The sequence below is a fragment of the Nomascus leucogenys genome, chromosome 7b (genome assembly GCF_006542625.1).
Source record: "Nomascus leucogenys isolate Asia chromosome 7b, Asia_NLE_v1, whole genome shotgun sequence".
Taxonomy (NCBI): Eukaryota; Metazoa; Chordata; class Mammalia; order Primates; family Hylobatidae; genus Nomascus; species Nomascus leucogenys.
The window spans coordinates 104,411,358-104,434,520 of NC_044387.1; the positions used below are offsets into that span (position 1 = coordinate 104,411,358).

The 23,163-nt window shown below is 42.8% G+C and overlaps 2 protein-coding genes across 3 annotated transcripts in view; one reads left to right on the top strand and one right to left on the bottom strand.

Moving 5' to 3' along the window:
• The window catches only part of ENPP6 (ectonucleotide pyrophosphatase/phosphodiesterase 6), a 169,828-nt gene that overhangs the window by 118,351 nt on the left and 28,314 nt on the right, over window positions 1-23,163 (bottom strand). The gene's annotated exons all lie outside the window — the stretch shown is intronic.
• LOC100593022 (serine/threonine-protein kinase N2-like) lies at window positions 1,340-5,198 on the top strand. 2 transcript variants are annotated; one of them, XM_030816366.1, is made up of 2 exons: window positions 1,340-1,438; window positions 1,937-5,198. In XM_030816366.1, exons 1-2 carry the CDS (start codon window positions 1,340-1,342, stop codon window positions 4,754-4,756), a joined length of 2,919 nt encoding a protein of 972 aa, XP_030672226.1. In that variant the 3' UTR covers window positions 4,757-5,198. The 2 variants fall into 2 exon arrangements, with proteins under 2 accessions (XP_030672226.1, XP_030672227.1); XM_030816367.1 differs by lacking the exon at window positions 1,340-1,438 and having other exon boundaries at window positions 1,776-3,086; window positions 3,225-5,198.

The following is a 23,163-nucleotide window of genomic DNA, read 5'->3' on the forward strand; positions in this document are numbered from 1 at the left end:
AGTGATCCGCCCCCCTTGGCCTCCCAAAGTGGGATCAAGCTTTTCAATTGGAGTAGAGCTTAGAATGGCCAATGAGTGATGATTTCCAACAGAAAAGACTAGTTACCAAAATATTACTGGATCAACTTTTAATGCCAGGAATTGATAGAGAATGATGGAACCCAGCTCTTTAGGAGTATGAACTAATCAGGGACTTGAACAGCTCAATCAAGTACAAACCCATCAGTCAACCATCCCCCGCCCACTTTTTCTGAGGGAAAGAAACAAGTGGAAGCAAGCTCATTTTCGTTAGCTTGGTTAGTTTTGCTTGTCGTTGCTAGAATATGTGAGGTAGGTATGATGCTGGCCTGCCCAAGTTCATGGCCTCGGGCCAGGTGTGCCCATATAGAAGCGAGACCAGCCTCCCAAGTCTCAGGGGTTAACTTCACAGCAGCCACAGCTGGTTTGTCCTGATCATGATCACTGGTGGTCTGCAGATCAACAGATGGTGCTGGGAGCAGACACTGGGTCTCATTCAATGATTCATGTCTATAATCCTCCTTGGGTGCTCTTCGCATAAAAGCTGTTGAAAGATAATCTGCCTTAGGGATCAAAGAGCAACTCAAGCGAGCTGCATCCTTCGGATAGTTTCCGAGTCCAAGCAGTAGACTCCAGGGAATAGGGGAGATTTTTGAGTTAAAAACAGAAGGAACAGGTAGGATGAGACCTGGCAGGAACCGAGGACCTGTGAGAACCATGTGGCCTAAGTGGAAGGAATTTTGGAGCCCAGCAAACCAGAGTTCAAATCCCATCCCAGCCACCTCACACGACTCACTCCACTTTATTGAGCCTCAGTTTCCTCCTCTGAAAAATGGAGATAATCATATCTTTTTTCAGAGTTAAGTGGTTTCAGGTAGGGAAAGCTTTGGCACCATGTCTGGCGTGGAAAAGGCCAATCCTATCAATCAAATGGGCCTTTTAAAAGGCCACTTTGAAAAATGGCACTTTGAGGCAGCCATAGCCGCAGTGCTCAGAACAGAGAAGCTTGAGGTGGATTCCGGCGTTGCCTAGGGAGCGACTAGACCAACATTCCGGTGTGGGCCCAACATTCCGGTGTGGGCAGCGGTGGCGGCCGGCAGGCAGCAAGAGGCAGCCAGCTACGAGGGCCCTCGCTCCGCACCACTCTCGATGAACCCGACGGAATAAGCCGCACCTCCCGCAGGGGCTGCGCCTCCATTAATCCCTAGTTGTTTTTTTTCTTTCTCTCCCCTCTCCTCACCCCCACTCCGAGCCCCGTCCCGCCTTCTCTCTTCGCCAGCGGCGGCCGCGTCCAGGTGCGGACCCTCCATACCGGAGCGCAATGGCGTCCAACCCCGAACGGGGGTTGATTCTGCTCACGGAACTGCAGGGGGACTCCCGAAGTCTTCCATTTTCTGAGAATGTGAGTGCTGTTCAAAAAGTAGACTTTTCAGATACAATGGTGCAGCAGAAATTGGATGATATCAAGGATCGAATTAAGAGAGAAATAAGGAAAGAACTGAAAATCAAAGAAGGAGCTGAAAATCTGAGGAAAGTCACAACAGATAAAAAAAGCTTGGCTTATGTAGACAACATTTTGAAAAAATCAAATAAAAAATTAGAAGAACTACATCACAAGCTGCAGGAATTAAATGCACATATTGTTGTATCAGATCCAGAAGATATTACAGATTGCTCAAGGACTCCAGATATTCCGAATAGTGACCCTCGTTCTACTAGCAACAATAGATTGAAGGCTCCCTTCGCCAGCTGCGGCCGCGTCCAGGTGGGAAGTCCATACCGGAGCGCGATGGCGTCCAACCCCAAACGGGGGTTGATTCTGCTCACAGAACTGCAGGGGGATTCCCGAAGTCTTCCGTTTTCTGAGAATGTGCGTGCTGTTCAAAAAGTAGACTTTTCAGATACAATGGTGCAGCAGAAATTGGATGATATCAAGGATCGAATTAAGAGAGAAATAAGGAAAGAACTGAAAATCAAAGAAGGAGCTGAAAATCTGAGGAAAGTCACAACAGATAAAAAAAGCTTGGCTTATGTAGACAACATTTTGAAAAAATCAAATAAAAAATTAGAAGAACTACATCACAAGCTGCAGGAATTAAATGCATATATTGTTGTATCAGATCCAGAAGATATTACAGATTGCCCGAGGATTCCAGCTACTCCAAACAGTGACCCTCATTTTTCTACTAGCAACAATAGATTGAAGGCTCTACAAAAACAGTTGGATATAGAACTTAAAGTAAAACAAGGTGCAGAGAATATGATACAGATGTATTCAAATGGATCTTCAAAGGATCGGAAACTCCGTGGTACAGCTCAGCAACTGCTCCAGGACAGCAAGACAAAAATAGAAGTCCTACGAATGCAGATTCTTCAGGCAGTCCGGACTAATGAATTGGCTTTTGATAATGCAAAACCTGTGATAAGTCCTCTTGAACTTCGGATGGAAGAATTAAGGCATCATTTTAGGATCGAGTTTGCAGTAGCAGAAGGTGCAAAGAATGTAATGAAATTACTTGGCTCAGGAAAAGTAACAGACAGAAAAGCACTTTCAGAAGCTCAAGCAAGATTTAATGAATCAAGTCAGAAGTTGGACCTTTTAAAGTATTCATTAGAGCAAAGATTAACTGAACTCCCCAAGAATCATCCCAAAAGCAGTGTTATTATTGAAGAACTTGCACTTGTTGCCGCATCACCAACACTAAGTCCAGGTCAAAGGATGATATCTACACAGAATCAATATAGTACACCATCCAAACCAGCAGCATTAACAGGGACTTTGGAAGTGCGTCTTATCGGCTGCCAAGATATCCTAGAGAATGTCCCTGGACGGTCAAAAGCAACATCAGTTGCGCTGCCTGGTTGGAGTCCAAGTGAAACCAGATTATGTTGCATGAGCAGAAGGAGTAAAAGCAGAAGTAGTGGAAATCTTCTAAAAACCCATGACTTGTCCAGTGATGTCTGTGCTGTTTTGAAGCTCGATAATACTGTGGTTGGCCAAACTAGCTGGAAACCCATTTCCAATCAGTCATGGGACCAGAAGTTTACACTGGAACTGGACAGGTCACGTGAACTAGAAATTTCCGTTTATTGGCGTGATTGGCGGTCTCTCTGTGCTGTAAAATTTCTGAGGTTAGAAGATTTTTTAGACAACCAACGGCATGGCATGTGTCTCTGTTTGGAACCACAGGGTACTTTATTTGCAGAGGTTACCTTTTTTAATCCAGTTATTGAAAGAAGACCAAAACTTCAAAAACAAAAGAAATTTTTTTCAAAGCAACAAGGCAAAAGATTTCTCAGAGTTCCTCAAATGAATATTAATATTGCCACTTGGGGAAGGCCAGTAAGAAGAGTTAGTCCTACAGTAAATCACTCTGGCACCTTCAGCCCTCAAGCTCCTGTGCCCACTACAGTGCCAGTGGTTGAAGTACACATCCCTGAACGAGCACCTCCAGCTAGTGATTCTACAGTAACCAAACTGGACTTTGATCTTGAGCCTGAACCTCCTCCAGCCCCACCACGAGCTTCTTCCCTTGGAGAAATAGATGAATCTTCCGAATTAAGAGTTTTGGATACACCAGGACAGGATTCAGAGACTGCTTTTGATACTGAGAATGACAGAAATAGTATACTTCCAAAATCTCAATCTGAATACAAGCCTGATACTCCTCAGTCAGGCCTAGAATATAGCGGTATTCAAGAACTTGAGGATAGAAGCTGTCAGCAAAGGTTTCAGTGTAATCTACAAGATTTCAGGTGTTATGCTGTCTTGGGAAGAGGAAATTTTGGAAAGGTGCTTTTAGCTGAATATAAACACACCAATGAGATGTTTGCTATAAAAGCCTTAAAGAAAGGAGATATTGTGGCTCGACATGAAGTAGACAGCCTGATGTGTGAAAAAAGAATTTTTGAAACTGTGAATAGTGTAAGGCATCCCTTTTTGGTGAACCTTTTTGCATGTTTCCAAACCAAAGAGCATGTTTGCTTTGTAATGGAATATGCTGCCGGTGGGGACTTATTGATGCACGTTAATACTGGTGTCTTTTCTGAACCAAGAGCTGTATTTTATGCTGCTTGTATAGTTCTTGGGTTGCAGTATTTACATGAACACAAAATTGCTCATAGAGATTTGAAATTGGAAAACTTATTGCTAGATACAGAGGGCTTTGTGAAAATTGCTGATTTTGGTCTTTGCAAACAAGGAATGGGATATGGAGATAGAACAAGCACATTTTGTGGCAATGCTGAATGTCTTGCCCCAGAAGTATTAACAGAAACTTCTTATACAAGGGCTGTAGATTGGTGGGGCCTTGGCGTGCTTATATATGAAATGCTTGTTGGTAAGCCTCCCTTTCATGGTGATGATGGAGAGAAAGTTTTTGACAGTATTGTAAATGATGAAGTAAGGTATCCAAAGTCCTTATCTACAGAAGCCACTTCTATAATGAGAAGGCTGTTAAGAAGAAATCCTGAGTTGCGCCTTGGGGCTAGCGAGAAAGATGCAGAAGATGTAAAAAAGCACCCATTTTTCCGGCTAATTTATTGGCGCGCTCTGATGGACAAAAAAGTAAAGCCACCATTTATACCTACCATAAAAGGACGAGAAGATGTTAGTAATTTTTCTGATGAATTTACCTCAAAAGCACCTATTCTGACTCCACCTCAAGAACCAAGGATACTTTCGGAAGAGGAGCAGGAAATGTTCAGAGATTTTGACTACACTGCTGATTGGTGTTAAGTTGCTAGACTCTGCGAAACCAAGCTGACTGACTCCCAAGAAGACCTCTTAAAAATAGCAACCCTTCATTTGCTCTCTGTGCCACCAATAGCTTCTGAATTTTGTTTTGTTTTTTTTTTCTTAATTGAAACACGTGAAGATTTGTTTAAAAGTACCATTCTAATACTTCTTCAAAAGTGGCTTCTCATTGTACTTCAGTGTAAATATGAGCACCGGGAACAGTTTCATGGAGTTTAAGTTGAGTGAACATTGGCCATGAAAATCCATCACAAATACTTTTGGATCAATAGTCTATTTTAAAAAAGAAAGAAAAAACCCACTTTTTTATAGTCCCTAGCTTTGCCATATGCCCGCCTTAAGTGGAAAGAAAATTAATCACTTAACTATGTTTTACAAAAAGAAAAAAAGGGCTTGGAATGCTATTATTGTTCACACAAAGTACGATTCTGTTTGAATAAGGCAAATGCTCCTTTTTTTTAAAAAGACATTACTGTACTATCAAAACACATGGCAGTTTGTATACAATTTGAGGCTTGATTTTTTTTTAAAAAAGAATGAATTGATGTCTTATTTTATAAATGTTCTATAATTATTAGAAAACTTTATATTGCCTTTTTTATCAACCATGTAACAGAGGCTTATAGCTTTCCAATAGAGCTGCTTGCCAAACAATTTTTTTTGTTTATTAAACAGTGCTGAAACAAACAAGATCAGCATTTACTTAAGATGTTAAGAATGAGGATTTTTAATCAGCTAAACCAAGGTTTGTTACCTGCATGCATTCCCAAAGTCTAGATGCTCAGTATGTTCAGTCATATCTTCCGGAATCAGTGAACTGATCACCCCTTTTTTGATATTCACTCTACATCTGCCAACCTAGTTCACCTTGGTTTTGTGTCTGCTGTAGAAGGGAACTATAACTTGGTTAAACCATAGGGATTATCATTGTATAGATGCTGTGAACATGTATATGTGCAAGTTTTAATGTATTCTATGTTGTAGGGTTATTATTTAATTTTACCACTTCATCACTTTTGTACAGTGGCCGAGCAGACACCTCAAACTCCAGCATTTACATTAAGTGCATTTGTACATTTTAGGCCACTGGATCCAGATTGTATACTGGCAGTTATTGAGGGTAAAGGCAATATATTGTAACAGAATGTATAAATATTTTTGATAAAACAGTCTATATTTTATAAAAAAAGAATTATAACACTAAAGCTGTACCTCAAAAGTCTCAACAAAATTTGATGAAATATTTTATACAACTCTTCAAAGGATCCATCTATGGCTTTTTATACTCTTCTAGGGTTGTCTTTTTGCAAACCATGACTTTCCACTTGCCTGTAGTTTTTTGTTTGTTTTGGTTTGATTTTATATTTTTTTCTCCTAATCTATGACTTTATTGTTTTTTCTTAGTTTAGTAATAGCATCTTTGATCCTGTGCTTAGCATGTTAGGGTCATTATACCTCAGGAATAGCAAGCTATAAAATAACTTTAAGCCACATATTGCCCCCCTTTCTATAAGATTTTCTCCCAAAGGATCTTGGGTAATAAACAATTTGGAAGGCAATATAAATGATTTCTGGACAACTTTAATTGTTTAATTGTTCTCAGAGTACAATGAAAAGATGCTAAAACATCCCAGCAAATATTTAGTATGGTTACTTTTTGCAAACCATGACTTTCCACTTGCCTGTAGTTTTTTGTTTGTTTTGGTTTGGTTTGATTTTATATTTTTTTCTCCTAATCTATGACTTTATTGTTTTTTCTTAGTTTAGTAATAGCATTTTTGATCCTGTGCTTAGCATGTTAGGGTCATTATACCTCAGGAATAGCAAGCTGTTAAGTAACCATACTGAATTAACTATTTAATCACAGTGAGCTCATCTCTTGAAAATTGTTCAGGTGTAAATCTTATGAGAAACATGAAAAAGCACACTGATTTATGGAGAGTTGAGCTAAAAACATTTATAAATATTTGCTGGGATGTTTTAGCAACTTTTCATTGTACTCTGAGAACAATTAAAATTGTCCAGAGATCATTTATATTACCTTCCAAATTGTTTATTACCCAAGATCCTTTGGGAGAAAATCTTATAGAAAGGGGGAACAATACGTGGCTTAAAGTTATTTTAAAATGCCAGTTAATTTCCTTGGCAAAGGACAATAGAGGAACTTAGCTTAATTGTCTGGCTTTAAACAGTGTTAATACAACATTAAAACACTAAATACTTTTGAGGTACAGTCTGCTCACTTTTTCGGTTCTCAAATAGCAAAGAAAGTAATGTCTAAAATAGGCTTTTGGCATTAAAAACTGACAGCATTTTGTAACTACACAGTGTACAGAATTTTTTTTAATTGAAGTCAAATCACTAAAAAAATTAGAAGGCAGGGTCTATTTACACAATTAAGCTGAAGAAAGCACTAATTTTTTGTAGTTTAAAAAATATATATTTTAGTCAGATTTAAAATTTTAAGCTTTATAGAGTGTAAATATCTTTTGCTATTACTGTATGTGTATGTGACAGCTCAAGCACTTCGTAAAGAAATTTGGATATTTTAGAATGGTACACATGCATTCAAATGAAATGTGCCTTTCACTATGTCATTCTAAAAAAACAAATGTTTTTTGTCATAAATTATCACAAATGCACAAATTAAAGTCTATATAGATTGAAATTTTGTAAAAATAAAAAATAAAAAATAAAAATTAAAAAAAAAATGGCACTTTGAAAAATTCTCTTCTAGGGAGGGATGGGGCCAGACAGTCCATTTCTTACTTGATATCTACAGATCATTTGCAGAGGAAAAGTCTCAAATCCCCTTGCACCACTGCACTCCAGCCTGAGTGACATTGTAAGACTCTGTCTCAAAAAAGAAAAGAAAACCCCCTTGAAAAGCAGCACCACGTTGCATCTGCCTTGCACAGGAAGCTGGAAGGTTTGCACGGGGGTGAAAGTCACAGGCAGAAACTGCCCGCGGGGCTCGGGAGGGCTGGGAGCGAGCCCTCTGAGCCTGGCCACGCTGGCCCGCCACTGCCCTCTGCTGGCGGCTGCGGTCATCACCACCGCCCGCAGCCGTCCCCGAAGTGCGCCGAGAGGCGCCAGGCTGGGCCAGCCTTGAATTCTGTGTTTGCTTCTCCCGGTTTGAAGGCCACCTCCAGGATTCGCAGAAATCTGACAGCTGCTTGTGACTGTGCTGAAGATGCCGAGAATGCAGGCAGAGTCCGCCGGCCACGAGCTGCAGCAAACGCGAGCCTCGGGGCCTTGAACCTGGAGCCGGGGCCTTGCCTGGGCTGTCCTGGCAGGGAGTCTCGTGCTGTGCCCCCCCCCTCCCCCCCGCTTCCTCATTCCCCCACCCCACCCTCCTAACCCTTGTTGTGTTTCATTTTCCCTTTTAGGATGTGTGCTTCTTATGTGGGATTTTATTATTCTTGACCCCAGCCCTTTCTTTCCCTCCTTCTCTTAGTTCTTCTTTTGGTTAAGTTTATGATTTTTTTAAACCACAATTTGTAATGGTCACTGCAGTGGACGTTTAACTTCGAACACCCCTTTGTTCCTCCAAAGGCGAAATTCCTCCTGCACCCTGCATGGCCCATTCAGGAGCGTCTGTGACCCAACCTCTCTGGCTCTGGGGAGAGGGCAAAGTGTGGCATCCAGCCCTAGCCAGGCCAGCGAGGAGCCGCGTTCCTGCCACAGTGACTGTGGCTCCAGGATCCAGGCTGGGCAGGAGGATTCTTCATGCTGGAGGAATCCATTCCTCTGGGTGGCCGAGCTGGGAAGAAATGTCCCCATGTGAAGACATGGCCCTAGGAAGAGACGCTGGGGCTACAGCCAGGGCCACGGGGAGGGCAGCAGGGGAGGGTGAGTTCTGCTCTCCTGGCTCCTGCCTCACTCCTGCTTCTTTTTTCAGGAGCCACCAGCCCTCTCTCTGCCTGGAGTAGCAGGTCTGGGATTTCTGTCACTTGCTTCCTTTGCCTGTCCCTGGCTCCTCTCTCTGCCGTCATCACATTTCTGGCCACCTTGCCCTCCTCCTCTGCGCCCACAGCTCCTGGCCTGGGTCCTGGCTGTGGAGGGCACCAGTTTAGAGCCACTATAGATGAAGGCTCCGGGCCGCAGTCCAGGCTTCTGAGCACTGGGCCTTAGCCGCCTGACTTTGCCCCTTTCTCCAAGGCCAATCACCGGTGGCAAATCTCACAAGCGACTTCGTGTTAAAAGTGATGACTACCTACGTTTACCTCTCCCGAAGAGCTTACATTTAGCTTAAAAATTATCTATTAAGAAAATATTCGAATGCACAAAACAGTGTGATAACACGGGACAGGGCTCCGTCCTGGTTTCCCGTGTCTTCCTCCCCACACTGGAATATTTTTAAAGCAAATAGCAGACATCCCATCTGAAGTCATAAATACTTCTGTGCCTGTCTCTAGTACTGAGGGACTTTTAAAAAAACATACTCTTGTTATCACACCCAACAAAATGAATATAACTATTTCATATTATTCAATACCCAGTCCATGTGGAGTTTTCGCTAGTTATCTTTAAAATGCCTCTGTGAAATTCGTTTATTTGAATCAGCATTCAGGCCAGGCAAGGTGGCTCACGCCTGTAATTCCAGCACTTTGGGAGGCCAAGGCTGGCGGATATCTGGAGCCCAGGAGTTTGAGACCAGCCTGGGCAACATGGTGAAACTCTGTCTCTACGTGAAATACAAAAATTAGCCGTGTGTGATGGTGTGCACCTGTAGTACTAGCTGCTCAGGAGGCTGAGGCAGGAGAATCACTTGAGCCAGGGAGTTGAAGGTTGTGGTGAGCTGAGATTGCACCACTGCACTCCAGCCTGAGTAACAGAGTAAGACTCTGTCTCAAAAAAGAAAAGAAAAAAAAAAAGAATCAGCATTCAAACAAAACCCATGCATTTTATTTGATTATGTTTCTTGAGCGTCTTTTAACTGATAATGGTTCTCCTCCATTTTATTAATTCTTGTCTATTTATTTATGGAGGGAACTGGGTCATCTGTCTGAAAACATCCCATATTCTGGATTAGGCTGATTGTATCCTCGTGGTGCCGTTAGCATGTTCCTTAGTCTCCTGTGTTCTTGCAGACTCCTCGTTTGATCTACAGGTCTTAGATTCAGGTTCCATGTGTCTTAGGCAAGAATCCACTACACATGGTGCCATGTACTTGCTCTCGCATCACACCATGTGGCTCGTGGTGTCTGTTAAAGTGGATTGGTGGGTTTAGATGGTGTCAGCCTAATCTATCCACTGTGAAGGTTCCTATCAACCTGCATGTAATGGTTTTAGCAACTACCGATAATCATCACCTACATCTGTTCCTTTTAGTCACAAAATCCCTTCCCAGTAGAACTGTTCTCTGAAACAGGCAGGTTCTTTTAGGCATGTCTATTTGGCCTGTATACCCCTTACATTGAAGTGAGGGGGTGGATCAGTTATCTGTTTCGGTGTAACCGACAACCTCAAACCTCAAGTGGCTTAAACAATAGTCATATATTCAGCTCACAAATCTGCCGTCTGGATGGAGCATGGAAGGGAAAGCTCCTCTCTGCTGGAGGCAGCACCAGCAAGGGCAGCTCAGAGGCTGGGGTAACCTGACACCAGAGGCTGGAAGGATCTGCAGGCAGTTGATGCTGGCTGCTGGCTGAGACCTTAGCTGGGTTGTCAGCAGCTGCATCCACCTGTGGCCTCTCCATATGGCCACCTGGCATCCTTACAGCATGGTGACTGTGCTCCAGGCATGAGCACCCCAAGAAAGCAAAGAGAACAGGCTTGGCATTGATTGTGACCTAGACCCAGAAGTTACATGGCATCACTTCTACTGCACCCGTTGGTCAAAGCTGTCACAAAGGTCCACTCAGGTTCAAAAAGAGGGGACACCACTTGATGGGGGAACGTCAATGTCACAATATAAGAAGAACAAGTAGAACGGGATTTGTTACAGCAGATTTCTTTGGAAAATACGATCTGCCACCACGAGACAACAAATTCAAATAATTAGGGGGTAAGTGTCATGAGCCAGACACATCACAGTTGACATACATTTGTCACAGCTTTATCTAAGCCATTTAAAGAAGAAACTATTCCAAGACCATGGCTGTAGTTTAGCTCCACTTCTTGCCTTGATAGAATAATAGACATATTGACATAGTTATTTAAAAACTTGTGTGTTCACGTAATTTGTTAGTTACAAAAACACTGATTTTTTTTCAACCTCAGTGTATCAGGCACGATTCGAGATGCTGAGATAGAGCCGAGAAGAAGACGGACAGAATCCCTGTCCTCAGGAATCTTGCTCGCGGGCGGGAGAAGACAGATCATGAACACGTAAGCTAAAAGACAGGACAGTTTCAGGAAGTGAGGTGCAGTCGGCAGTGGAAGTAACAGTGGAGAGTGTGCCAGGGAGGTGCAGCATTGGCTAGGGGGCCGGGAGGGTTTGGAGGGGCTGGTGAGATGATGCTTGAGTGGTGGCATAAATAATGACGATGACACAGCCATGGGAAACCTGGTGTAACAAGAGTGTCCAGGGTGAGAGGGTGGAAGGAAGAAGTGTGGGAAATGGGGGAGCTGGTGTCGCAGAGAATGGCAGAGCCAGTGGTGCGGCCCACTGTCGGGAGGGGTTAGGTTTTCCTCGAGGCATAATGGAAAATGCTGGCGGGTCTTCCTTTTAGAAAGGTGCCTCCAGGGACTTCTCAGGATGGGAGGTGTTTGGAGGGGAAATCTTATTTCTCACCCTTAGTCTTCCACGCAGGAGACAAATTCAGCCAACACCTGCCTCCTGAAGAGCCTCCAACCTCTGGCTAGCAGTCCAGCCTCCATCATCCCCCAGCACCCAGCGACGCTCCTCTCCCCCAGTGACTTCAGGTTGAGTGACTTTGGCAGGAAACAGCTCCAGCCCCTCCCTGCAGTCTGAAGGGTAATGCTGGCAGCCACGGGGATGAACTGAGCAGGTCAGGATGGAAGCAGGGTGACTTGGGAGGACATAAGGCGGCCTGGACCGGGGTGAGCAGTGGGCGCAGTGAAGAGTGGCTGGGTTCCAATTTGTAATGACTAATGTGGGTTTTTTTCTGCATCTTCTCCATTTCAGTTTAAGGCCCACAGAAGGCTTATAAAAAGTAATATGACTTTAAACGGGTTGACGTAGTCAAAATGATGAAAGTGGAAAATAATGCAATCTCACTTTTTTGGCTTTTTAAATTGTGATGTACAAAAATAAATAGTTCCTGAGTGGCATGCATACCAGCTAGAGGAAATGTACGTTTGTTCACCGTTTGTGGCAGGAGCAACAGAACGATATTTATCCAGGGTTTTTTGTTTGTTTGTTTGTTTGTTTGTTTTAATTGAGACGGAGCCTCTCTCTGTCGCCCAGGTTGGAGTGCAGTAGTGCCAACTACAACCTCCGCCGCCGGGGTTCAAGCAATTCTCTGCCTCAGCCTCCTGAGTGGCTGGGTCTACAGGCGCCCGTCACCACGCCCAGCTAATTTTTTTGTATTTTTAGTAGAGACGGGGTTTCGCCATGTTGGCTGGGCTGTCTCAAACTCCTGACCCCAAATGATCCACCCGCCTCAGCCTCCCAAAGGGCCGAGATTACAGGCATGGGCCACCGCGCCCGGCTATCACGGGTTTTAAAAGTGTTCATTGGAGCCTTGGACCCAGTAACTCCACTTAGAGAAGCATAACAAAAGAAAGAAATCAAAGGTGGGATTCACGAATATGGATGTTCAACACAATATTGGAAACAATCTGAACATGAAACCAAACACAAACGATGTATTAAATTCTGTCCCCTTCATTCCTGACCTGTTATAAATGGTGCAAGTTTCCATTTTCCAATCTTTCTAAGGTAGTTCAGGTACAAATACTTGAGGCAGAAGGTTGAATTCGACGACCAAGAAGGTCTAAGGGCAATGTTTTTGTGAAATAAATTTTTTGCCTACGTGTAGTTGGTGCCCAGAATGTTACTCTGGGGTTTACTATTCTCCCAAAAGAGCCAAGTGGCTAAATTTGAAGAGTCTGAAAGTGTCTGCGGAAAGAGAAAATAGTCTTTCCATTTAGGTGTTGGCGGGGGCATTGTGGGAATCTTACTTTCAAATTACAGAGTCCAAGCTGAAAGGGTCTTAGAGATATTCTGGTTAAAACACCCACCCACTTCTGGAGTATCTATTGTTTTCCAGGCACTGGTTAGGTACGGAGAATAGGAGGGCACGATTCTAGTGCATAAGGGCCTTACAGTGTAGCACTGGGCATAAGAGAAGTATGAAACACGTCACCACAGGCTGAGTGTGGAAATGCCAGGTCAGATCAACAGTGAGTGAGGAGGTGGGCGGGAGTTCCATCCCGGGGGGACACCTGGTGGGTCAAGTCGGGAACACCGTGGATCGTAATTCCCAAACCTCTGAAGGAAAGAGATGAGAGGGTCTCAGACTCTAGAGAAATGCTAAGTTAGAAATGATAAGAAATGAGGCCAGAAGAGGCAAGATCTGATGCCACAGCTTTACTAAATAGTGAAAAAGCAAGCTCTTAGAAGAAGTGCCAAATCCTTTTTTTTTTTTTTTTTTTTTTTGAGACAGAATCTCGCTCTGTCACCAAGGCTGGAGTGCAGTGGCGCGATCTTGGCTCACTGCAACCTCTGCCTCCCAGGTTCAAGTGATTCTCCTGCCTCAGCCTCCCAAGTAGCTGGGATTACAGGTGCCCGCCACCACGCCTGGCTAATTTTTGTGTTTTTAGTAGCATAGTTTTTTTTGAAATAAATGGGGGCATCAGTGCACCAACCAATCAATGACAGAAGGAGAGATGAGATCTTGGTGCTTTAATCCCATGCCAGGCTAGTGAAATAGACAAGATACTATCACCTGCAACATATGTAACAATAACCAATGACAGCCTTGTAAGAATGGAAACATCTACTCTCTGCAAGCACTGTGCTGTGAGATTTCCAGAATGACCTCACGGTATCCTCCCACTGACCTTCTGAAGCAGATATTTTACCTAAGGGAAAACCGAGACTCAGACAGGTGAAGTAAACTCTCCAAATTTACCATGCCAGTATGTGTCAGAACCAGGATTGGAACTAATTACATCTAATTTGTACTCCAAAAGTATCTTATGATATTACTGCTAAATAAGGTCTATGTACTTGAGTTTGACGGCCCATGTTCAGAGACGTTGCACAATTTAGCAAAGTGTGTAAATGTCCAGGCCTTGAAGTCAGTGGAAGCCCACACCAAACTTCAATGACCCGATGGCCAACTTGGGGACTCGCAGTTTCTTTATCTTAAAATGTGGGAGACGGAATTCATGCATCTGCTAACCCTGTTTACTGTCTCTTGTTTTCACTCTGCAACAGCTTTGAAGCAGAAATTGTCACTTCTATTTACTGACTGGAAATAATTGACTCACACAAAAGCATCAATGAGATTCCTAACAAGGCGCTGGGCTCAGCACTGACAGGAAGACCCCATTGATGTAGTATCCCCGTCTCTCCTCTCGGCTCCCAGGACCTGACCCCGCTCTCCCTCCTTGCCCAGTGCCTCACCTTGTGTCCTCACACCCTCGCCTCCAGGTCCATTTCCTCTTCTCTGCCCTCTGAACTCTCGGTTTCTCTCTCTTCTCTGGCAGAGGCCTCAGCTCATTTCCAGTCGCAGTTTCCAAACCAGCGAGTCCATACACATCTCCCTGCTTCAGCAAGCCAAGATCCGCTCCCCTTAAAAATCAGTACGGGGCCATAAGTCACATTATTTTTTCCCTCTTAGAGGGATGATTAGAGAGATAATTCATGTAACTGAATCACATAATAATCACGGAATGAAAGGCAGCCATTATTTTCATTAATGGAGACAGCATACCTTCCCTGCTCTTCTCTTCTACACCACTATGAGTTGATGTCATGGCCAATTCTATGGCAGAAAAGCCCTTCATCTGGGGCTACCACCGCAGAGGGGGGCATTTTATCACCATTGGGAAGAAGCACAGCCATCACTAGCACAGAAATCTATATGTTGTCAACCTGTGGGCCAGAAACTCGGCAGTCTCCCCAAACGGAAATGCCATCAACAGCTGGAAAGTGTGTGATGAGATCTTGTTCTGGAGTATTGAGAAACAGGAGTCCCACTTACATCAAGCGTGGTCTTTATTCCACCCCAAAGGTAGAGGGAAACAGCAGTGTGGCATGTGAGAACAGAGCCTGGCCATTACAGGACCTGGCCAGATCTGCTATGAACCATCACCCCACATAATGTCTTGGCCTGCTAGGTGCACCAGGTCAGATGTCCATAAAAGTGGCAGGTGTTTATGAAGGGAGAAGGAGGTTGGAGCAGAGAAAAGATGTTGTGTAAAAAATATTACAAAATAATCCTTTTTTTTCTTTGTACAGATGGAAGTCTCACTATGTTGCCCAGGCTGATCTCAAACTCCTGGCCTCAAGCAATCCTCCTGCCCCAGCCTCCCAAAATGCTGGGATTACAGATGTGAGCTACCATGCCTGGCCCAAAATAATCTTAAAAGCTGTGTGTCATTAGTATTGCCACTGAACAGAGAGTTGGAGTGGTTGAGTCAATATCCCAAGGTCATGTAGTTGGTAAGTGGTAGAGCTAGGAATCCGACTTCAGAAGCAGCACCTTTAGCCAACAGATCAAGGCCTCTCCAAGCATCATCTTCATCATTACAACTAACAGGTACCAAATACTAAGTCTCCGAGAAGAGAGACGGGGATACTACTACGTCAGTGCTGAGCCCAGCGCCTTGTTAGGAATCTCATTGATGCTTTTGTGTGAGTCAATTATTTCCAGTCAGTAAATAGAAGTGACAATTTCTGCTTCAAAGCTGTTGCAGAGTGAAAACAAGAGACAGTAAACAGGGTTAGCAGATGCATGAATTCCATCTCCCACATTTTAAGATAAAGTACCAGATAGGATGCAAGGTGCATTGCTAACATTATTTGCTTAATCCTCACACCATCCCTGTGAGGTTGGCACTATAATTACCCTCTTTTTAAATAGGAAAGCAGATGGAAACGGTGAGAAGTTAAGTGTTAAGCAGCTTGCTCGCAGGGACTTGGGGAGGGTGGTGAGGTGTGAGTGTGGGCCATTCAACTTGGGGTAGGGCTTTTGAGCAGTGTGCCATATTGCATCTCCAGTGGGCCACAGTGAGCACACCTCCTGCGGCACTGAACCGCAGGAGGGAAAAGGCATTGCTAAGGATCAGAGTCCTAAACACCAACTGAATGGGGCCGCCGAGCTACGTTGGCTCCTCGGGTACTCTCATGCTGGTGGGGTCTGTAGAAGAACCCGTTAGAGTTGATTGAACTTTTATTAAATTTTATTAAAGTGACATAACAAGAATGTTAATCATGAGAATTAGCACAGGACCAAGAAAACATCAAGGCATAAGAGAAAACTGTCAGCAAGTCATCTTGCAGCCCAGGCCCTGAAGGCGCTCATACAGAAGAAATGTGGACAGGAGGTGGAAACCTGGGCCTTGACCTCGTGAGACTCTGTCTGTAACGACAACCTTCTGAAGCTCAGTTTTTTAATCTCTGAAATGTGCTGAAAGAATCTCACCTGGTGATTGAGCTATCCTGCGTGGGAAACCACTTGTTTTCCCTGGATCTGTACAACCTACAGATCAGGAGATCCCCTTGTGAGCCCGCGTCACCAGGGCCTTGGGTCCCAGGCACAGAGCTGTGCAGATTCTCAGTGGCCACTCGGCTGGAGATACTGCCTAAGAATACTGAGTTCCCAGGGGGAGGGGAGGGGCTGCCACCATCACTGTAGCCCCAGTCTGCCATTTTCCCCTGCTGGTGCCAGGAAAACTGGGTGATTTGGACTCAGGAACAATTCCCCACAGCACAGCACAGTGGCTGTGGCAGATCATGGCCAGGCTACCTCTTTAGGCCAAACTTGGACCCATCCCTCCTCACCAGATGGGACCTCCCTGCAGGAATTTCAGCAACTCCAGGCAGGGGGTTAGGGATAGGACTCTGATTTCCTTGGGATGGATCCCCTAGGGCATGGGGTGGCCATAGTCTCCATGGATCAGCAGACTTGATCTTTTCCCCCTGCTGGCTCTGAGGAATCTGGGCAGTCCAGACGAGTGGGATTCCTTCCAGCACAGTGCACCCCCCCGCCACCAAGGGGCAGCCAGAGTGCTTTGTTAAACGGATCTTTTATCCTATGACTCCTGAGGGGTTGAGACCCCTAAGGGGTCGCCAGACACCTTATACGAGAGCACTCCCACTGGCATCAGGTCAGTGCCTCTCTGGGATGGAGCTCCCAGGGGAAGGAGCAGGAAGTCATCTTTGCTGTTCTGCAGCCTCCACTGGTGACACCTCCAGGTGTGGGAGGAACCCAAGCAAATGGAGTCTGGAGTGGATGCCTAGCAAACCTTAGCAACCCTACAGAAGAGGGGCCTGACTGTTAAAAGAAAAACTGATAAACAGAAAGCAACAACAACAGCATCAACAAAAAAGTCCCCACAAAAACCCCCTCCGAAGGTCAGCAGCCTCAAAGACTGAAGGCAGATAAAGTCATGAAGATGAGGAAGAATCAATGAAAAAACACTGAAGACTCAAAAAGCCAGAGTGTTTCTTCTCCAAATGATCACAACATGTCTCCAGCAAGGGCACAGAACTGGGCTGAGGCTGAGATGGATGAACCGGTAGAAGTAGGCTCCAGAAGGTGGGTAATAACAAATTTTGCTGAGCTAAAGGAACATGTTCTAACCCAATGTAAAGAAGCTAAGAATCGTAATAAAACACTACAGGAGCTGTTAACCAGAATAACCACTTTAGAGAGAAATATAAATGACCTGATAGAGCTAGAAAACACAAGAGAACTTCACGATGCAACCACAACAAGAGAACTTCACAATGCAACCACAACAAGAGAACTTCACAATGCAACCACAACAAGAGAACTTCACGATGCAACCACAAGAAGAGAACTTCACGATGCAACCACAACAAGAGAACTTCACGATGCAACCACAAGAGAACTTCACAATGCAACCACAACAAGAGAACTTCACGATGGAACCACAACAAGAGGACTTCACGATGCAACCACAACAAGAGAACTTCACGATGCAACCACAACAAGAGAACTTCACGATGCAACCACAACAAGAGAACTTCACGATGGAACCACAACAAGAGAACTTCACAATGCAACCACAACAAGAGAACTTCACGATGCAACCACAAGAGAACTTCACGATGCAACCACAACAAGAGAACTTCACGATGGAACCACAACAAGAGAACTTCACAATGCAACCACAACAAGAGAACTTCATGTGCAACCACAAGTATCAATAGCCAAATAGACCAAGCAGAAGAAGGAATTTCAGACCTTGAAGACTATCTTGCTGAAATAAGACAGGAAGACAAGATTAGAGAAAAAAGAATGAAAAGGAATGAACAAAACCTCTGAGAACTATGGGATTAGGTAAAAAGACCAAACCTATGACTGATTGGGGTACCTGAAAGAGATGAGGAGAATGGAACCAAGCTGGAAAACATACTTCAGTATATCATTCCAGGAGAACTTCCCCAACCTAGCAAGTCAGGCCAGCATTCAAATTCAGGAAATCCAGGGAACTCCAGTAAGATACTCCATGAGAAGATCAACCAACCCTAAGACACATAATCATCAGATTCTTCAATGTCAAAATGAAGGAAAAAGTGTTAAGGGCAGCCAGAAAGTCCAGGACACCTACAAAGGGAAGCCCATCAGACTAACAGCAGACCTCTCAGCAGAAACCCTATAAGCCAGAAGAGACTGGGAGCCAATATTCAACATTCTTAAAGAAAAGAATTTCAAACCCAGAATTTCTTATCTGGCCAAACCAAGCTTCACAAGTGAAGAAGAAATAAAATCCTGTTTGGACAAACAAATGCTGATGGAATTCATCACCACCAGGTCTGCGTTGCAAGAGCTCCTGAAGGAAGCACTAAATATGGAAAGGAAAAACCATTACCAGCCACTACAAAAACAGACTGAAGTACAAAGACCAATGACACTATGAAGCAACTACATCAACAAGTCTGCAAAATAACCAGCTAGCATCATGATGACAGGATCAAATTCACACATAACAATATTAACCTTAAATGAAAATGGGGTAAACATCCCAATTAAAAGACACAGAATGGCACGCTGAAAAAAGAGTCAAGACCCAGTGGCATGCTGTATTCAAGAGACCTATCTCACGTGCAAAGACACACATAAGCTCAAAATAAAGAGATGGAGGAAAATTTACCAACCAAATGAAAAGCAGAAAAAAGCAGGGTTTGCAATCCTAGTTTCTGACAAAACAGGCTTTAAACCAACAAAGCTCAAAAAAGACAAACAGGGGCATTACATAATGGTAAAGGTCTCAATTCAACGAGAAGAGCTAGCTCTCCTAAATAGATATGCACCCAATACAGTAGTACCCAGATTCATAAAACAAGTTTTTAGAGACCTATGAAGAGACTTAGACTCCCACACAATAATAGTGTGAGACTTTAACACCCCACTGTCAATATTGAGACAGAAAATTAACAAAGATATTCAGGACTTGAACTCAGCCCTGGATCAAGTGGACCTGATAGATATCTACAGAACTTTCCACTAAAAAACAACAGAATATACATTCTTCTCAACACCATATTTGTCACTAACTGTAAAATCAATCACATAATTGGAAGTAAATCACTTTTCAGCAAATGCAAAAGAAATAAAATCACAAAAAAAGTCTCTCAGACAACAGCACAATCAAATTAGAACTCAATATTAAGAAACTTGCTCAAAACCACACACCTATATGGAAATTGAGCAACCTGCTCCTGCATGACTCCTGGGTAAATCATGAAATTAAGGCAGAAATCAAGAAGTTCTTTGAAACCAATGAGAACAAAGAGACAATGTACCAGAATTTCTGGGATGCAGCTAAAGCAATGTTAAGAGGGAAATTTATGGCACTAAATGGCCACCTTGAAAAGCTAGAAAGATCTCAAGTTAACAACCTAACATCACAACTAGAAGGACTAGAGAACTAAGAGCAAACAAACCCCAAAGCTAGCAGAAGACAAGAAATAACCAAGATCAGAGCAGAATTGACGGAGATAAAGACATGAAAAACCCTTCAAAAAATCAATGAATCCAGAAGCTGCTTTTTTGACTAAATTAATAAAATAGACCACTAACTAGACTAATAAAGAAGAAAAGAAAGAAGAATCAAATAGACACAATACAAAATTATAAAGGGGTGTCACTACAGAAACACATACAACCATCACAGAATACTATAAACACCTCTATGCAAATAAACTAGAAAATCTAGAAGAAATGGATAAATTCCTGGACACATACATCCTCCCAAGACTGAACCAGAAAGAAGGTGAATCCCTGAAGAGACCATTAAAAAGTTCCGAAATTGAGCCATAATAAATAGCCCACCAACCAAAAAAAGCCCAGGACCAGACAGATTTACAGTTGAATTCTACCAGAGAGGAACAAGGAGAAGCTGGTACCATTTCTTATGAAACTATTCCAAACAACTGAAAAGGAGTGACTTCTCCCTAACTAATTTTATGAAGTCAGCATCATCCTGATACCAAAACCTGGCAGAGATACAACAAAAAAAGAAAACATCAGGCCAATATCCCTGATGAACATAGATGCAAAAATCCTCAATAAAATACTGGCAAACTGAATTCAGTAGCACATCAAAAAGCTTATCCGCCACAGTCAAGTTGGCTTCATCCCTGGGATGCAAGCCTGATTCAACATACACAAATCAATAAATATAATTCATCACATAAACAGAACTAATGACAAAAACCACATGATTATCTCAATAGATGCAGAAAAGGCCTTCGATAAAATTCAACCTTGCTCTATGTTAAAAACTCTCGATAAACTAGGTATTGATGGAAAATACTCAGAATAATAAGAGCCATTTATGACAAATGCACAGCCAATATCATACTGAATGGGCAAAAGCTGGAAGCATTCCCCTTGAAAACTGGCACAAGACAAGGGTGTTCTCTCTCACCATTCCTAGTCAACGTGGTATTGGAAGTTATGGCCTGGGCAATCAGGCAAGAGAAAGAAATAAAGTGTATTCAAATAGGAAGACAGGAAGTCAAGCTGTCTCTGCTTGCAGATAACATGATCCTATATCTAGAGAACCCCACTGTCTGAGCCCAAAAGCTTCTCAAGCTGTTAAGCAACTTCAGCAAAGTCTCAGGATACAAAATCAATGTGGAAAAATCACAAGTATTCTTATACATCAACAATAGACAAGCAGAGAGCCAAATCATGACTGAACTCCCATTCACAATTGCTACAAAGAGAATGAAATACTTAGGAATACAGCTAACAAGGGAAGTAAAGGACTTCTTCAAAGAGAACTACAAACCACTGCTCAAGGAAATCAGAGAGGACAAAAACAAATGGAAAAACCTTCCATGCTCATGGATAGGAAGAACCAATATTGTGAAAATGGCCATACTGCCCAAAGTAATTTATAGATTCAATGCTATTCCCATTAAATGACCATTGACATTCTTCACAGAATTAGAAAAAAACTACTTTAAAATTCATATGGAACCAAAAAAGAGCCTGTACAGCCAAGACAATCCTAAGCAAAAAGAACAAAGCTGGAGGCATCATGCTACCTGACTTCAAACTATACTACAAGGCTACAGTAACCAAAACAGCATGATATTGATACAAAACAGGCACATAGACCAATGGAACAGAATAGAAAACTCAGAAATGAGACTGTACATTTACAACCATGTGATCTTTGACAAACCTGACAAAAACAAGCAATGGGGAAAGGATTCCCAGTTTAATAAATGGTGCTGGGAGAACTGGCTAGCCATATGCAGGAAATTAAAACTGGACCCCTTCCTTACACCTCAGACAAAAATTAACTCAAGATGGATTAAAGACTTAAATGTAAAACCTAAAACTATAAAAACCCCAGAAGAAATTCTAGGCAATACCACCCAGGACATAGGCATGGGCAAAGATTTCATGACGAAAGTATCAAAAGCAATTGCAATAAATGCAAAAATTGACAAATGAGACATAATTTAACTAAAGAGCTTTTGCACAGCAAAAGAATTTGTCATCAGAGTGAACAGACAAACTACAGAACAGGAGGAAATTTTTGCAATCTATCCATCAGACAAAGACCTAATATTCAGAATCTACAAGGAACTTAAATAAATCTACAAGAAAAAAAAAAAAAAACCCATTGAAAAGCGGGCAAAGGACATAAACAGACACTTCACTTCTCAAAAGAATACATACATGTGGCCAACAAAGATAAGGGAAATGGCTCAACATCTCTGATCATTAGAGAAATGCAAATCAAAACCACAATGAGATACCATCTCATGTCAGTCAGAATGGCGATTACTAGGAGTCAAGAAACGATGCTGGGGAGGCTGTGGAGAAATGGGAACACTTTCACACTGTTGGTGGTAGTGTAAATTAGTTCAACCATCATGGAAGATAGTGTGGCGATTCTCCAAAGACCTAGAACCAGAAATACCATTTGACCCAGCATTCCTATTACTGAGTATATATTCTAAAGAATGTAAATCATTCTATTATAAAGATACAGGCATACAGATGTTCGTTGCATTATTCACAATAGCAAAGGCATAGAATCAACCCAAGTGACCATGAATGATAGACTGGATAAAGAAAACATGGTACATATACACCATGGAATACTATGCAGCCATAAAAAAGAATGAGATTTTGTCTTTTGCAGAAACATGGATGAAGCTGGAAGCCATTATCCTCAGCAAACTAATGCAAGAACAGAGAACCAAACACCACATGTTCTCACTTATAAGTGGGAGCTGAACAATGACGACACATGGACACAGGGAGGGGAACAACACACACTGGGGCCTGTTGGGGGGTGTGGAGGGAGGGAGAGTATCAGGAAAAATAGCTAATGCATGCTGGGCTTAATACCTAGGTGATGGGTTGATAGGTGCAGCAAACCACCACGGCACATGTTTACCTATGTAACAAACCTGCACATCCTGCACATGTACCCCAGAGTTTAATAAAATAAAATAGAATCTCATCTCTTTCCAACAAGTTATGAAATCTGAAGGATAAATGAGTTTATAAATACGAAAATATTTGACAGCTCTTTGGAAGAAAGGTGCTATGGAAACATAGTGCAATGTTTGCCTGCACGATATGCATGCCGTATTTGTATATGCTATTGCACTGAAGGATTCATGCTTCCTATTAGTTCTAAGCCAGATAGTCAGATGAATAGAACATAATCAGATATCTGATTCTATTAGGCAGACACTGAGTATGTAGAAATATGTAAATAGCTTTTAATTTTAGATTGCCAACCTT